The 19,004-nt window shown below is 32.0% G+C and overlaps 1 protein-coding gene across 4 annotated transcripts in view; it reads left to right on the top strand.

Annotated features, from left to right (window-relative positions):
- The window catches only part of MGAT4C (MGAT4 family member C), a 900,286-nt gene extending 890,488 nt beyond the window's left edge, over positions 1–9,798 (top strand). For all 4 annotated transcript variants that reach the window (XM_030939721.1, XM_030939720.1, XM_010355529.1 and 1 more), the window contains 2 exons: positions 5,398–5,545; positions 8,626–9,798. In XM_030939721.1, the coding sequence (XP_030795581.1) occupies positions 5,398–5,545; positions 8,626–9,767 (1,290 nt within the window). In that variant the 3' untranslated portion in view covers positions 9,768–9,798. The remainder of the gene's footprint in view (positions 1–5,397; positions 5,546–8,625) is intronic.
- Positions 9,799–19,004: the final 9,206 nt, after the last annotated feature.

The raw sequence follows: 19,004 nt of genomic DNA, 5'->3' as shown, positions 1-19,004 counted from the left end.
CTTTTCTTCAAAATAAGGCATAAGTCAAACAAGAAATAGTCCCACTGTAACCTAACTTCAGTCTCAAGCTATTGGAGAAGACTTAGTTTGAACAAAATTAAAACATGTATATTGTCTATTTTTTGTATTAACCATACATCAACATTACACTTGTTTTGAATTATTTTCCAATATTTTAATGATGTTTATTTTGTGCTCCAAATGTGTACACATAATTACAAATAAGTTAGCTATCATCACTATGCAGAATTAATATTATGTGGAACCATTAAGATTTTGGGTTTTCCATGTGAAATGTATAGAATGAACAAAATCTGCTTAGAAAGTATTACTCCTTGCTTCCTGTACTTTTTTATATTATCACTGAAATTTTCAAAATTCCGTTGTCTAATTAACAATGCTTTTTAATTGTGCTATTTGTATAAGTAATATTTTATTACAATGTATAACGTCTTATTTGGATTTTGAATAGACCTAGATGGCCACTCTGTTTTATATTTATACCCACTGAAAAGATCTCAAGAGATAAAGATATTGATGTGTAAATTATTCAGTAGTTTAAATGAGATGCCAAATATTGGTAGGTGATTACATATGAATAGGATTCTTTTAGGGAAAATATGATAATATGCAAAAGGGCTTAATATGACTAATTATGAAAAATTAATGTGCTAGTTTTGACTTTTTTCTTATTGTTATTGTCACATCATTTCATATGTGATGAGATTAATATAGTCATTATTGCTATTCACTTTTTCTATCTTAATGGAGCCTAAAATATCTGTCCTAATTTGTATGTTATTATTAATATTTATAGATTTCAGAAAATCAAAGCCTGATTACAGTTTACATATTTCAGAAATCAAAACCTTTACAACTAGCAGGAACTAGAAAGTGATTTTCACATGCAAAAATGCTGAGAGTTTAAATTAGTGTCTTAAAAGAGACAGAGTATTTCCCCAAAAAAAAAAAAAAAAAAAAAAGTTTTAGATGATTTATTAACTATTGTTTGCCAGATACTATGCTATATCCTATGATCCAACCATATGATTTTAGTTGGTACAGATATTCCTAAGAAGTCCTCTGTAAAACATCTTACATCCTTTAGCTCTGTTCTTTGATGGTGAAATTGTGCCAGAATCCTAGATTTTGACTTTGCCTAGGCTTTTTGTCTTCAAATAGCGGTTCGGATGTTATGGACCCTTTGTGTTTCTCTACACATTCGATGCACAATGGTTGAAATCACCAAAGATTAAACAGGATTTGAGTAGGCATCATTATGCAAACTTAGCAAATAGGAGAAACATACTAACGTTATGCTTTTTTGAATATTTTTAAAGCCTATTAGTTATATGAGATATAATAAGGACAACAGAACAAGGCCCATGTGTTCTTGGTATTTTTTTCTTAAGATAATGAAAGATCACAAGTTAACTAGAGATTCTTTTGTTTAATGATTCAATTTTATAATAAAAATATATTTGTTGATTCTGTGTCTACTGGTAGAAGCAAATAAAGTCTTGTAAATCAAACACATGTTATTGGTTGGAGGCTTGCTATGTTCAATGACTCGTCGAATTTAAAACGCAGTTTCCAGTGCAATTTTAATCTTTCACTTTCAACAAACCCAAAGGACCATTGAATGTGCAAAATGCCCTTGTGTCTTTTGAAATAGAACCTGTTTAAATTCACTGTAAAATGAGTAAGAAGTAGTAGAGTATATGTCAATTAGAAACTAAAATGCTATTTTCCTGTTTTGCAAATTTTTACAGTGCTATCTAAACATTGGTCCTAGCCATCAAATGTAGATAGTATGATTTAATGAAGGAGCTCTTCTACTAAAGCTACTTTCTCAATGAAATTTCTCTGATTGTATTAGGAATACATCTACTCAAATTTGCAAATCAGTCCAGGTGCAGAAAACAGATTGGTTCTTAGCTTTTAAAAGTTATTATTTTAAAATACTTACAAAAGTTGGAAAAAATCAGTTAAAGTGATTGCTAAATTCCAGCACTCATCCCTTGTTCTATGTTTGATGATAGTATTTTTATTATTTAACAATTTACTATTTACTGACTGATGTTTTTTAACCAAATTGCATTTTGGCTGAATTTTGCTTCAAGGCTATAAATTGAAAACTTTTTCAATGATTAATATTAAAATGCACTACAATTATTCTTCTACAAATGAATAATATCCATGGGAAACTGGCCTCCTCCAAGAATATAATGCAATTCCTTTTTAACACATCTCCCTTTTGATCTTTTTACCTGTGTTTATTTCATTTTTTTATAAAATTATCTGAACTCATTTTTCTTCTTTCTTCCCGATTATCACAATGTATGCAATTTGCTAAACACACACATTAGTAGATCTTTCTTTTTGTCTTCCTTTTTAAATACTGGGAAATAATACTTCTAACTTGGAGATCTCAAGTGGATAGTTAGAACTAGTAAGGTCTCCGGAGTTAGTTAACACATTCTATTCTCCTCTTTTTGTTAGAAAATCCATTTGTGGCCTGAAACCCTAGGCATATTAGCAGTTTAGCATATTTGCTTATGTATTAGAGATATATGTGTCTTTAAGTGAAAAAGGAAGCTGTGCTTAGTGTAAGAGACAAACACCGTTACAAGGCAAACTAAGTAGAAGAGACACTGCATGCCCAATGAACTTAGCCTCTTGGCTGTGAACATCTTCAAAGTAGCCACAAGGGTATATATTTAGTCTGTAGCTAGTTCATTGAATTGCATTCCCTTCCAGAAAATGATTGTCATAAAGCCTTGTCTTATTACTGAGAAATATACTACAGCATAGTAGCTACAGAAAGAAGGTATCCAGGGAGACCCTGACTGTTCAGGTAGTTGCCTCTGGAAAGCAGCCAACAAGGCTGACTCAGGTGAAAGTTGCATTATTTATTTATGCTGAAAAGTGTAAAAAAGCTTGTTCTTGAGAATTTAATAAAGTGATTTCATATAAGTTCCATTTATTTTTATATTCTGTTATGTCCTTAAATCAGGCTGAATGCACTCCATCTTATAACACAAAATTTCTAGATTTTATGTGTTCAGGATAGAGTTTTTAGAGATATTCAATATCCTGCACCTACTTTAGGATGTAACATCAATTAAGAATAGAATGGTAAAATGAATTTAGTGCTGTAAATACTGTGCTTTTTATAGAAATTTCTTCCAGGCATTATTAATTATGTACACTACTACATTAATATTAAAATAATTGATACTAAACTGAGTCACTAGTTACTTTTTGGCAGTTCTAAATTTGTTTATTTTAAACTTTAATGATGTTTTATAGGTTTGCAGATAGACACCAATGAAAATATTTATGTATAAAGAACTTAAAATAATCAGAATTCAGTGGATAGTCAATTAGTATATTTCTAAGTAATTTAGAATCTAAGGTTTAATCTCAAGTACTTTGAATGTTTATGGCTTTTACCCACGGCATTGTGTAAAAGCCACACAAAGTCACACTTTTCCACATTGTGAACTTACAAAGGACTAAAGTATTTCTTGGTCCAAATTATCAGAAGCAGTATAAAATAGAGAAATACACTATTAAATACCAAATTTAGATTTATAAACATAATTGGATATACAGAAAAGATATTCAGAATGAATCTTGATTTAGTAAGGACCATATTGGAAGCCTCTAGTCCCTACTTCCAGTTTTCATTCTAAGAATAGTCGCGTCTGGCCATAGATTTGAAAGATTGAGTTAGTCATCTTTTTCACTGGCACTTGATATTGATGCAAAGTATTGAATGTTTTCGTTGTAAAACTTATATCTGAGCTTTGTCTAATTTTTTAGAACAAGGCTTTAATTAACATTTTGACCACAAAAAAAAAATAGCAGGACCAAGGTTATTTAATCCATTTACTTTCTCTACAGTCTTAATAGCTAGCACATGCCTAGCTTGACTTTCTATACTGAATAAAATAAATCCACATAAGGCCAGGTGCACTGCCTCACACCTATAATCCCAGCACTTTGGGAGGCCGAGGTGAGTGGATCACTCGAGGTCAGGAGATTGAGACCAGCCTGGCCAACATGGCGAAACGTAGTCTCTACTAAAAAATACTAAAATTAGCTGGGCATGGTGGTGTGTGCCTGTAATCCCAGCTACTTGGGAGACTGAAGCAGGAGAATGGCTTGAACCCAGGAGGCGGAGGTTGCAGTGAGTCGGGATCATGCCACTGCACTCCAGCCTGGGCAACAGATCCAGACTCCATCTCAAAAAAAAAAATTAATTAAAATAAATGAATAAAATCACATAGTAGAGTGCACATTTAAAAAAAAAAGAGAGAGAGAGAGACAAACATTTCTTTCTAATTAGGTTGTTCTCAAACGTATTCTACCAATTCTAGTAAATCACATATGAGTCAAACAAATAGTCATTTTCCAAATAGTGTATGACCAATAAAGGCTTGATCAAATGATGATTAGATAATCAAAATTTACCATTTAGCTTATATCAAAGAAGGGCAATTAATGGGTAAAGGACATATTTTAATCTGAATACGAATATGTTTTCTTGACTATAAACCTTCCTGAAGATTTAATGCCATGCAAAATCCAATACCAAATAAATAAAATGGATCTAAACTATGAAAGGATTGGGCATTACATCCAATAGAATCTCTCTCTCTCTCTCTCTCTCACACACACACACACACAAACTTAACTATCATGAGAAATATTAGTCCTAGATCTCTACATATTACCTTCATTTGGTGCAAATGTATCCTATTTGAGGTTACCTTAGGACATATGAAAAAAATTACTGCCATATCACCCATAACTAGCTCTTCTCAACAGCTAGATAGTAGCCACATAAGTGACTTATTTAATAAAGTATCCAAAATGCAAATATTATGTCCACTATCGCATCTTCCTAATCATTCCTATAGTTTCATAATCATGGAGACACTGTGATCTTTTTATCCGAGAGGGCTTGAGGAAGAGTAAATCAGGCAATATGGTAGGAACTAGCCTTAAACTATAAAATAGATTACCGTCAATTTTGAGATCCCTAAATGATTGTCAAAAATACAATTTGAAAAGTAGCATAATGGCAGTGGGAGTTTTCATGTAGAAATTCTTTTTTTAATAGATTGCCATTATTAATGTGTCCTGTAGAAAAACAAGTGTAATTGTATATACAGTAAAATAGGCGAGCGAGCTACTGGAGCAGAACCTCCAGGTAAAAAATGAGGTGAGTGATGATGAGCTATAGCTTATGATGTCAATAATTGAGATTTATATAACCCTGCATACTATATATTGTAGTCATACATTTATTGTATAAAAAAGAAACTTTATTTAATCCATGACCATCTATTATTTATGTATTTTTCTTGCCTCTTTCTTGGCATTTAGGAAGGAGACAAACAACTTATAAGGGAAACATCCACACATCAACTGAATTCAGAACGCTATGTTCATACTTTCAAGGATTTATCTAATTTCTCAGGAGCCATAAATGTCACCTATCGCTACCTAGCTGCCACACCTTTACAAAGAAAGCGTAAGTATCCTTAAACATTTAAATAAAGAATACAAAAAATATTTTGCATTAAAATAATGATAATTTGTTTCACATGTATAGTAAAAAGGCTTAAGGGCTTTACTCATATAATAAATTATTTGGAGAAAGCTTCAATGTTTCTTCACAAATTGCCAACTACTATACTCACTGACCCAGTACCCTTAATAACAAAAAAATTAAATAAAATGCCTAATCATGAGTCTTTTGAGATTTTCTTGTAGGATGTTATAGAGTGACTAGAAAAGAAATCGATTTACTTTAAAATTTAGAAGGTAACTTTTAAAAATTCCTATGTTCATATTGCTACGTTTTCTAACCTCTAACAGTTTGGTTTTATGACTTACCGCAACTTTTTAATTAATGAAACTCAGTGTTTTAGTTTCCTAGGTCTGCCATAACGAATTACCACAAAGTGACTGGCTTTAAAAAAAGACCAATTTATTCTCTCATGGTTCTGGAAGTCAGAGGTTGAAATCAAGGTTCTGGCAGGGCCCCACTTCCTCCCTCCAGAAGTTCTAAGGGAGAATCCTCACCTCTTTCAGCTTCTGGTGGCTGCGCTTCTGGTACTCTTTGGCTTTGCAGCATCACTCCAATTCCTGCCTCCATCATCAGTGGCCTTCTCTTTGTCTTTCTGTGTCTTTTCCTCTTTTTATAAAGACACAAGTTACTGAATTTAGGGTCCACATCTAAATCCAGAATTATTGCATCTCAAGATCCTTAACTAATATCTGCAAAGATCAAATTTACTAATAAATTTATATTCTGAGATTCCAGGTAGACATGAATTTTTGGAGGAAACTATTGAACACACTACAATCAGGTAAAAAAAATATATATATATATATATTTGGAGCCAAGAAATGACATACTGCATTTCTAAGACACCATAGCTTACAAAAAGTACCATTATCTAATCAGCGTACCACTAAGAAAGTATAAGCATTACCAATTTTAATTATAATGCTATTGATTGCAGTATGCAGCCTGATTTTTAAATGTTTCAATGCGTAAAATATAAATCTTAGGCTGGGTTTGGTGGCTCATGCCTGTAATCCCAGCACTTTGGGAGGCCAAGGAAAGTGAATCACTTGAGGCCAGGAGTTCAAGACCAGCCTGGCCAACATGGTGAAACCCCTTCTCTACTAAAAATACAAACATTAGCTGGGCATGGTCATGTACATCTGTAATTCCAGCTACTCGGGAGGCTGAGGAGGCCGAAACACCAGAATCGCCTGAACCTGGGAGGTGGAACTGCATTCCAGCCTGGGCAACAGAGCAAGACTCCATTTCAGAAAAACAGAAACAAAAACCATGACTCTTAGAATAAAATACAGTGCTGTCATGATCTTAATAAATTATGTGGAGACCACAAAAATTGGCCTCTCTTTTAAGACTTGTTTATGTGAGCGTATTTGTTATCACTAGGTTGAGGAAATTGTTAAATTAATTTAGATTTCTTTAGATCTCATTTCCTTTCATTCTACCATTTGAAATGTCTACTGTTCTTAGGCTTCTTTCTAATTGTCTAAGACTGCCATTCATTTTTCATCTGTTACACCAGCTTAGCTTGAACATTACTGATTCCCCTTTCCCATGCTAAATTTACCAATGTTTATTGGCATGCATGCCAACTGCTTTCTACCAGAGGCAATGTAACACAGAGGATAAAAGAGTGGGACAGTTTGAATCCTGACACAACATCACCTACTAAGTGTACCACTTTGAATGAGTGACATCATCTCACCATGACCTAGTGTCCTCATCTGTAAAGCAGAATGATGGTAATAGCAAACCTATCCCAAAAGACCATTTTAAACATTTAAGATGCATATTACAGATAAAATGCCCAAACTCCTGCCTCTTATGTAGACAGTAATTCATAAGCATTGACTATAATTATTAATGAAGTTTGGTGGCTTCAAGTTTAATGGTACTGGATAACATATTGTGTTTCAATAGAAGTCTGAGTTGTAAGCTAAAGTATTTAAACGAAATGTGTAAATCACAACCTCTCTGATGAACTAGTAAGAATTCTTTTTTTGAATGGGACTTTTTTCAGTATCATACAAACCACATTATACAGGTGCCTGTATTAAAACAATGATCTTGTTGTATATAGATTTCCCCATTTTCTAAATAGTGGCTTAGAAATGTTTTTCAATTCTGATTCATATGAGAATGAGCTTTAAAAAATATTTCAATAGAAAGACCTCTAACCCTTCTCAGAGGCAAGCTGTCTTTTCTCAGGGTTTTATTTTATTCTCTAAACATATCTAATTCCTAATTTTAGATTTTAAATATCTGAATAAAATTTATTCAGGCAAAATTACTATAAAATGTGTTTCAAAAAGTTTTTTAAGTGATGCTTGTGTCTTGGAACAATGTAGCATTAAAGTTTTTTGAATGTGTCTTATAATATTGTTTGCTTTCTAATTAATATACTAAGTACATTTCAAGATAAAATTGTGAAGTCCAATTATGAAGTCTAGTACAAAATAATGAGAGCAAAAAAGAAAAAAGAAAACTGAAAATATGTGATGTGTTCTATAAAAAATTTAAAGATGATTGAAAGACTTACCCTTATTTTTATTTTGTATCATTTGAAACTAGTTTATCAGCCTTAACTGTGAATACTCTTCTCTTTTTGCAAAAGAGAAAAAAACATTTTATTTACTTTATTTTTAAAAGGAACTTGCATGCTATCTAAATACCTGTCTACCTTCTCTAATGGGCGTATATGAGGGTATTAAGCTGCAGAACACTTAAAACCATTTCTTTTTACAATTCCATCAATAAATGTTCACAGTAATAGGACTCATACGTTATTATGCTTAAGATGCTATATATTTTTCATAGAAAATATAAATTATGTACCAAGCACTTATAGCCTTTATATATTTAGCTTATTACTTTAATCATAAAATGTTCTGTGCATAGTCATTTACTATATTTACTCAATATATAATAAGTAGAAAGTCTAAGGAATAAATATCTTCTCTCTTTTTCTTTTTCTGTATTTCTAGTTCACATTTGTATTCTTTCTGAATTCTTTTTTGCAGGGTATCTTACAATTGGACTTTCTTCAGTAAAGCGAAAAAAAGGAAACTATTTACTTGAGACAATTAAGTCAATTTTTGAGCAGTCCAGTTATGAAGAACTGAAGGAAATTTCAGTGGTGGTCCACCTAGCAGACTTTAATTCTTCCTGGCGTGATGCCATGGTCCAGGATATTACACAGAAATTTGCGCACCATATTATTGCAGGAAGATTAATGGTTATACATGCCCCAGAGGAGTATTACCCAATCCTGGATGGCCTTAAAAGAAATTACAATGATCCAGAAGATAGAGTCAAATTTCGTTCAAAGCAAAATGTAGATTATGCTTTTCTGCTTAATTTTTGTGCCAATACTTCTGACTATTATGTAATGCTTGAAGATGATGTTCGATGTTCAAAAAATTTCTTAACTGCCATCAAGAAAGTCATTGCATCCCTAGAAGGAACTTACTGGGTAACTCTTGAATTCTCTAAGCTTGGCTACATTGGTAAACTCTATCATTCTCATGATCTCCCACGTTTGGCACATTTTTTATTAATGTTTTATCAAGAAATGCCTTGTGATTGGCTATTGACTCATTTCCGGGGTCTGTTGGCTCAGAAAAATGTGATCCGTTTTAAACCATCTCTCTTTCAGCACATGGGCTATTATTCATCATACAAAGGGACAGAGAATAAGCTAAAGGATGATGATTTTGAAGAGGAGTCATTTGACATTCCTGATAACCCCCCTGCAAGTCTGTACACCAACATGAATGTGTTTGAAAATTATGAAGCAAGCAAGGCTTACAGTAGTGTTGATGAGTACTTTTGGGGGAAACCACCTTCAACAGGAGATGTTTTTGTGATTGTATTTGAAAATCCAATTATAATTAAAAAAATTAAAGTAAATACTGGAACAGAAGATCGACAAAATGATATTTTGCATCATGGAGCCCTAGATGTTGGGGAAAATGTTATGCCTAGCAAACGAAGGAGACAATGTTCTACTTACTTAAGACTAGGAGAATTCAAAAATGGAAACTTTGAAATGTCAGGTGTGAATCAAAAAATTCCATTTGATATACATTGTATGAGGATATATGTCACCAAAACACAAAAGGAATGGCTAATTATTAGGAGTATTAGCATTTGGACTTCTTAGCCAATTAAATCAATATGTTCAGTTTCTGAAACAGGTCCTCCTGTTTCCTCTTTTGCCACCTTTGTCGTTTGGAGGGAAAGCAATGGATGGGATACGTTAAAAGAAATATTAATTACATTGGTAGTTTTTATTTATACATTGTTGACATAATTTTACTCTTAATACACACTTGTATTTATTTTAATGTCTGAAGTTGAATATAAGTCTATAGCTAATGCTATTTTCATTTATATTTTTAAATACTCTTAGTTTTTAAATTTCAACTGATTGTCAAAAGGGTAATATGAAAAATTTTAAATCAACAAATTAGTTTGTTGGATGATGGTTTTTGAAAATTAATCATCAACTGTATATCCTTCCTCAAGAATCGATAATTCATTATATCATCAGATAGCTTTTATTAAGCATCTGTGGGAATATACAGTTGGGTGGAATGATAATCTGGTTTATTTCTTGTGCAAACTTAGGTTTCCATTGACTTCTGTACATCTACAATGAATACCTCCTTATAGAAGTGGTGTCTTTACAACATATATTTTGTGTAAGTGAGGCTATGGAAAAAGAAAAAAAAGACTTAAAAATCTCTCTCCCCCGATTATTTATACGAAAGGGGACATTGTTCATTGTTTAAAAACATTTAATTGAGCACCTATTGTTGATAAATTTTCTGGGGGAAGCAGTCTTTTTCTAGTTTCCCTTTTGCCAAAAAAAAAAAAAAAAAAAAAAAAAGAAAGAAAGAAAGAAAAGAATAGTTAGGCTCAATATTTTCAGGTTACATTAAGTACCCACATTTAATAGAATAAATTAGGGAAGGCCTATAGTAGTTAGCTCATTCGTACAGGCATTTTCAGTATATGCAGAAAATTTTTGGAAATTGATTTTATACATTTTGTATTAAAATCCATGTGACTAAAATTATTGCGATTTATCATACACTTTTTTTGGAATTTAAATGGGTATATTATAAAGGACCATAGAAATTAGTTGACTTTTCCGGAATCAAAGATCTGTTTCCTAGCAAGGCCAGAATGAGAGATCTAATACTCTGATAACCAGACAATGCTCTTTTTCTCGTATGATTTCTCCTGACACAGTTTATGCTTTCTGTGTTCTATTTGCTATGTGACACTCAGATAATAAGTTATACCATCTGGAAATAGGTGGTACAATTCTTGCATAAATAATATTATCCTAAATAATGTCCTAAATGATACTTTTTAGGTATATGCACCCAAATAGTAAGCAAACTTGACTAAACTTTTCCTAATAGGGATTGGAGAGTGTGTCTTTATAATGTGTTCATGAAAGTAATTCAGGACACCTTAGTGTGTCCTAAAGACATTGGTTTTCAGATTGTCCTGAGCTTGTTTCATCCTTTTTGTTTTTTAATGAACAGCAAAAACAGGGATTTATTATAAAAGGAAATGGAAGGTGCTTCATGTATGTTTAAGAAACTCAAGTACATGTTTATATAGATGACTCTGTGTGTGTGTGTGTGTGTGTGTGTGTGGGTGTGTGTGTGAAGGCTAGACTTTTGCTAGTAAGAAGGAATGAGAAAATCTTCCTGCTCTTCCTTTTCATACTGAAACACAGTCCTTAAGATTTACTGGTAAGCTGTGGCCCAAATAACACTAGGATATTTTTATTTTTTTCATTCTCTGCAAATAAATGAGAAACTCGGATAAAAAATGGATTTTTTTTCTTTCATTTATAAACAGCTGTTGTATATTTTCTTTGTATCCAGCTACTAAAGTGTTAGAAGAAAAATGAACCTTTCATAAAAGTCTAAATATTAATATTTTGTGAGGCATCTAAATCTTAACAGTCATAGGAAAATATGAACACTGCCACTAAACTATTACCTTTACCTTGATTTAGAGGATACTTGCCAGACACCTAAAAATGTTCTATTTTCTTTATTTTTCTTATCTTTTTAAACTGGCTAGTTGATAGTATTGTGTGTATATCTCAGAAGTTACAAATGGCATTATTTTCTTCACTGTCAATGATAAAATGTACACAACTGTATGCCAAAGATATATCATATCAAGAGCTAGGCAGACTCTCTGAAATGAGTTGTAACATTTTACATATTCTTCTGGGGATGACTTTCTGAAGATCAGCTATTGGTGTCTATCAAAGTCTTAAAAATATTTCAGGAAAGATTGCTGAAGGTAGCAGTGAAGCTGGATGTTTGCTAGGAAATTATGTAAACAAATGTGACTCAGAGAGGTCATTTCACATTTTATCTTAATATCCTCTGTTTACTAAACCTGTGTTGGATAAGTTGGCCAATCATCCAAGGATCCTTTGTGCTTTCTTTACAGTTGACACTAGGTCAATTTTCTAAGGAAAACCCCTCGACAAATAAAGCTTCTTCATTAGGGATCAAGAGGAAAAATAATTCTTCTCTTTCAAAAGAAAATCTGAACCATTTTTTAGCATGGTCCAATGTTCTATTTCCTATATTTAGAAACTTTGAATAAGGGTCTAGTAATCTTGTCTCAGAGTCATAGAAACAAAAATACAATTATTAGGTTTAACTATACTCAATCTATTTGCTATTTTTAAACATTTTTGCTGTAAGTTTATATATATACATATATAACACATATATGTATGTAATTTTCTTTGTTAAAAATAACAATTGAAAAAGACTGACATTTGAGACATGAGTGGTTGAGTCATTTAGTTGCCATACAAATAAAATGCTGACAGATTTCAAACAAAAAATACAGTATATACCTTAAATAATGCCTCAGAATTGTATAATTTAAACTGACCAACAACCTTACTTACACTTAAAATTCTCCTTAGGGGAGCCTTTTCAGCATTTATGGACATCAAAGGAAAAACGTGTCTTGTAAAAGCACAATGAAATTCAGAAAATACACATTTTTAAAAAACACACATTTTAGTAGCAATCACAAATGTGGATACAAAAACCATACACAAAATATGTTAATGCAAGAACTTTTTTCTACTCTTTGAAAACTATAACCTTGTGCTATTTATAAAGTAGATATTTTCCAGGTATGAAAATATAATTTGGAAACCAACGTGTCGTTTAGATCTATTTCTTTCATATAGCTATACTATGAGTTGTGGGCATTCCATTTCTTACTGGGCCAGTATTCTCTGGGAATTTTTGTAATGCTATCATAGAAAACTCTTTCTGTATAATAATGGTATATAAATGAAACAAACATTTGCAAATTATAATATATGATGCGGTAGGGAAAGCACCTATATTTTTAGATGCTCTAATAGCATACTTCCTGTCAATATTTGCCAATTTGTCAACAAGTTTATGGCAAAGAACATGATACCACGATTAACACTGAAAACAGTACATCCAGTGTCATCTAACAATTGAAGGAGACAGTGTGTAATTCTCTTTATTTTCCTTGGCAATACATCCATCAATAGAGTAATGGTACCATACTACTGAGTAACAGAGCTCACACTTAAACTTTATAATATTTATTATTGGATCTACTGATAAAATGATTTACTGTTTTGTACAAATTCAACTGATTTGGAGGAGTTTCTTGTAGGATTTCATATTAATTTTAGGATAATTTTATCCTGTTTCTTTTGATTCATGATCTCAAACTTTCTAGATCTTGCTTCTGTCATTCCATGTCTTACTACACCTTCCCAGCTTTGTGTTTCAACAAATTTTATATGCATGCCTTTTGTCTTCATGGGAGACAAAACAGAAGGTTCATGCAGACTTGATGTTGACACCCAGTTCTGCATTACTAGCCTCCAGATATGAGGAAATTTACTTAACCTTCTTGAAACTCAGTTTCTACATCTGTGAATAGGAATAATTTTACCTCATAGGTTTTTAAAAGTAGCAATTTTATCTTGTAGCTCCTTGTAGAGGTGGAATTGAGATAACATAAACTAGGCACACAGTAAATATTGGTTTCCTTTTTATCCATGTCATGTATATGTAACAGAATATGACCCTGGAAAACGTTACCCGAGGCCTTCATCCTAATCAATAACAATTATAAGATTTACTGCCCTTTAAAAATGTTATTCAGCCTACCTTTTTATATTTTGTCCAAAGAATGTCATGTGGAATTATATAAACACTTTTCTAAAATCAACATATATTCCTGTCATTCTAATTTATCACTCTAGAAACCTTTTCAAAAATATCAAAATTGCTCCTAGTGCTCTCATTACAAATAATAATATTCATTTCTATTTTAAGAAACCTCAATCCATTTACATTGAAAAACAAAGAAACATAAAGTCATTTTCTAATTTCTAAGATTTTGTTTAGAATCTACCTTAAGCTCAGAGATGCAGTTTTCAGAATCTTTTTACTTTTTTTATTTTTATTTTTTTAACGTCCGGGTCCGGCTCTCTGGCATCTTTTCTATCATTGGCAAAAGTTATCAATGCACTGATCTATAAATTACCTTGGCAGTGATGTTTGAAACAGATATCTTATATCCTAGACTACTTTGAGTATAATTGTTGAGTTTTCCATTACTTTGAATTTCTTTGTTCAGATTGGGGTTATTCTTTTTAGGAAGAAAAAGACCAAAACAAAAATCAATGTGATTAGTTATTGCCATTTATTTTTTGTTTGCTTTTAAACTTTTTTTTTTATCCCAGAAGATATATCTTTTATTATATTTTTGGCATGCTTTGAAATATTTTCATTATTGCATATGTGCATGTGTGTATCTACATATGGTTAATCTCTCAATCTGTGTGTATGTATATATACGTATGTGTATGTATATGTATGTATATATGTATACATACTTGAATATTATGTGAATATGTGAGTATATATTATATATATGCATGTATACACGTATGTATTTGTATATGTGTTGTATAAGTGTGTCTGTGTGTGTGAGAGAAAGACAGAAGGATAGGCACCATTTCCATTATTTTTTAGCCTTTGCACCTCCACTTATTCTTGGATTTTTCTGACACGCTGTCCTCCTGGCTGTGTTCCTCTTCTGAACTTGCTTTTGCTTTCATGTTCTCACTCACATATTTTATACATAACATCCTCTGAAAAGCATAGCACATTAAAGATCTTTGTGCATCCTTTTAAATACTTTAAATTTCTTAAAAGTTTACTAGAGGAGGCTCTCTCTCTCAAAACAGAATTTGTCTTTTAGAGTTTCAGGTTTATAGTTTTTATTTGAATTCCTTAACATTAAAGATCAAAATATGAGCTGCAAAGCATTCTCTTTCTAAGCTACAAAAATATTAAGATAACAAGGTTGCACTTTCCCAAAGTTCTAGTCCCTTCCACCTCATTAATCTGTTCAACATGCTTACTCCAAGTCCAGGGTAGAATTTGCTTCAATAATCCCAATATTTTCTGAGATGTTTAATATCCTACTTTTAACATTGAAATTGAAATGTATATTTGAGACCATTTGCCAGATAACTGGATCTGAATATCTTTTCTGAAAAACATGGATTTGAGATCAAAGCAGTTTTTGATTTTACTGTTGCTTCAGCTTTCATTTCACTCTGTCTAGATGCTCTCTTGGAAGATTTACCCAAAAGTGAAATTGATCATGTGATAAAGTGATAGGTAAATTGTATATGACCATAGAGGTACCATTACGTTAAAAATATAGCATGATCACATTTTCACATTATATTGGATTTAAAAGTACCCTAAATAGCCATCTCCTTAAAGTAGGTGAGCCAAAGAAATAATAATAAGATATTCAATATTTTTCTATAAAATAAAAATTTCCGTGAGGCACACACATTAAATTTAATATGAAGAATTTAATTTACTTTACATTACCTTAAGAGTTGTTTAAGGGTACACAACAATAGTGAATTACCAATATTCAGAAGCTTAGTCTATAATTTCAATGTACTGTAAGTTACTACAGCTTCAACCACAATAGCTGGCGTAATCTAAATCATTCTGCCCCAATACAGATAATTATAGTTTTGATGTATAAAAATTCCCAAAATCAATGCATATATAAAGCAATAGAGGTAAGAGCGGTCATAATTGAAAGCTAACTATTGCAAAAATATTTTAAATATTTAATTTATAGTGCACTCAAATTCTGGAAGAAATATAGAGATTTGTCTCTACCACCCTTTCCCTCACTTTACCATTTATTATGAAGGTACCTAAAGTATGGCACAGAGATACGTGGCAGTTCCACGCATCTCAATCAACAAAGCTCTAACTCTATTAGAAACTAGATATTTAAAAAGTACTTTTATTGTAACTTCATCTGAGTCAGGTTTCTCATTGAATAATAATCTGTCAATTGGAAAATGTTTAAAGTAGTACATGCCTCTTTTGGCATGTACTCAATTGGAAAACGTTCTCAATTGGAAAATGGTTAAAGTAGTACATACCTCTTTTGTCCCAGAAAGTACCCCACATTTGTTTAACTATTTGACATAGTCCTATGTTTTCCATCTTTAACAATTGATAAAATTTTCCCTACTTTTAAACATATGTATGTATTTTCTGCCACACTTAAACTTTGTCATTCCACATTGTTTACTTACTTTATCAATGAGTGAAAGTATAGTTCCAAAAAGTTAGAATAATTATCTCAGATCCTTTATCATAGTTGTCCATCCTTTAATGCAATCTGGTTTTCAATACAAGTAACACTTGCAATCTTACAATTGTGCATTTTTGGTCACTAAATGACCACGTGACATGATATCAGTAGTTGTCAGGAGTTATTCATTACCCTTAGAAAATAAACTCGGTAATGTAAACTATATCCCACACTTTAACAACTAATACTGTTGAATGACATTGAAGGATTATATCTTCCTTTTTAGTAGAGAAGCAACATGTTAAAAATAATTAAACCTCCAAAAAAGTCGTTTTTTTGATTTAGAAATCAGTCTCAATTTTCAAAAGGGCACTTGATATCTGCTAATAAAATGAACAGTTTTTCTCTAAATGAAAATATCTATAAGCTTAGCTCTATGTAGAAGTACATAATAAGTTTTCCATTTTGAATAAAAACTAAAATCCTATTAATGCAGTTGTAACTTCTCTTCTTAACATTTCTTAAGCTCTGAAACAAACATAATTAAACACTTTTTTAATTGCATGTGGCATCTTTACCCACCATAATTTGGTAATCAGTCATGACCAAAATCACTTACAAGAACCAACTATTTTTGGAAAAACATTTAGAAAATTTGTCACAAATTGTCAAGAAGATTTTCAAGACATGTATATGAATTTTCTGTAATGTAATGGTTGGGGATACTTTCAGTTAAAAACCCATAAACCAATGTATGTATTCTACCCTCTAACTTTCTGCTGAGTTACTGTAGTCAGTCGTAAATAGAGTCAAAGTAGAAAAGACATATTCACCCAGAATATTCCCAACAACCTCTCTCTCATTCAATTCTGACTATTGACAAAGTACTTCTTTCAGTTACTGTGGTAAGTAGGCCTTGCTGAGCATCCAGATGCGTAAAAATAACAACAGGGGAAATGTTACAAACATGAGGTAAAAGGATGCAAAGGAAAAGTTGTACTTCACGATTTTGCCTCAAGCAAATTCTTCTTTCCTGTCAGCACTGCAAATTAACATGGCTCGACTTGCTTGTATTCAAGCAAATCAAAATTTGACTGCCTGCGAGAGTCAAAAGACAATTTCGGTACATATTTAGTGTTTTTACTTACTTGAACAAACAGGTCAAGTTTATTCTTAATGAAGTTAATATTTCAAATTAGGCCGGGCGCGGTGGCTCAAGCCTGTAATCCCAGCACTTTGGGAGGCCGAGACGGGCGGATCACGAGGTCAGGAGATCCAGATCATCCTGGCTAACATGGTGAAACCCCGTCTCTACTAAAAATACAAAAACTAGCCGGGCGAAGTGGCGGGCGCCTGTAGTCCCAGCTACTCCGGAGGCTGAGGCAGGAGAATGGCGTAAACCCGGGAGGGGGAACTTGCAGTGAGCTGAGATCCGGCCACTGCACTCCAGCCCGGACGACAGAGCAAGACTCCGTCTCAAAAAAAAAAAAAAAAAAAAAAAAAAAAAAAAAAAAAAAAATTTCAAATTAAACCTGAAGCTCTTGTGTTATCCATTTTACTAAATGGATAAATACATTTTCTGCCATGGGATGAACTACAATGAGATGTTTGAATTGATTTGGGCAATTGATTTGGGCAATGATGAGTCATGTGTTTGCTATAAAAGTGATACAAAATATAAGTGTCCTTCAAGTTAAAGCAATCTAAACTGATCATCTTTGAAAAGTTAACAACATAGTTTGTAATATTTGTTTCCTAGCAAATTTTTCAGTTGTCCAAACCAATGTAATGTAGATAAAGCTACATATTATCACTCAGCATACCACCAAATAAGTGGGTGCTCAATAGTGTTGATTTGATGCACTACTAAAATTAGTTACCTTAAAAATTATTTTATTTTATAAGAAGAAAGTGAAATTTGTTTAATTATTTTGATATCTATTTTATTCCTATGAATACATGTATTATATTCTATAAATGTTCAATTTTGTTATGAATAATTAAACTTACAAATATACTAATTTTCCAACATTCTTCTGATTTTCATCAGTAAATTGAATAACTATTGTTGCAATGAAATTTACATATTGCTCTCATAATATGAAATTTTACAAGGTACAATTTCACTTACCACAAACAATAGTCCTCATGCCACTTTTTCATTTTAACTTTAATCTCACTATTTATGTGATTAAGTTTGCAATTTTAGCTACTCACATGTTAGAAGCAATTAGAGATAGACATTATGTAGGTAGGAAAACACATTTTTAGTAACTTAAGAAACAAGTTGTACATACTTTATCAACATTTCAGATTAGTGAATTTATTATCTTGCTGTATAAGCTTTAATAAAAACATTAATTCTTTTTATTTAAATTCTTCAAGGTTCCTCTATTTGACTTCAAAGCAAAATGATATCTGAATGGTAAAGTGAATTTGTAATAGTCTAACCGCAGTAAATTCAATTAATACCTTACTAAATTTCTTACAATAGGCTCAGGACAAATAATTTATTGAAATGAGTATACTCAGGATGGTAGCTATTTTCATGCAAACTTAAAAATTACAAGACATATTTAGAAGAGTTATAGCTGGATAACACTAAACATTCACAGGTTTTAAGGGAGTGTAAGGGGATTTATAAGTAATGTGCCTATGTTCATAATCAATTTAACAGCTTTCACTAAGTCGACACAATAAT

Source organism: Rhinopithecus roxellana, chromosome 10, assembly GCF_007565055.1.
Source record: "Rhinopithecus roxellana isolate Shanxi Qingling chromosome 10, ASM756505v1, whole genome shotgun sequence".
NCBI classification, from domain to species: domain Eukaryota; kingdom Metazoa; phylum Chordata; class Mammalia; order Primates; family Cercopithecidae; genus Rhinopithecus; species Rhinopithecus roxellana.
Note: the sequence above shows the minus strand (reverse complement) of the source record. Positions and strands in the feature narration are given on the sequence as shown.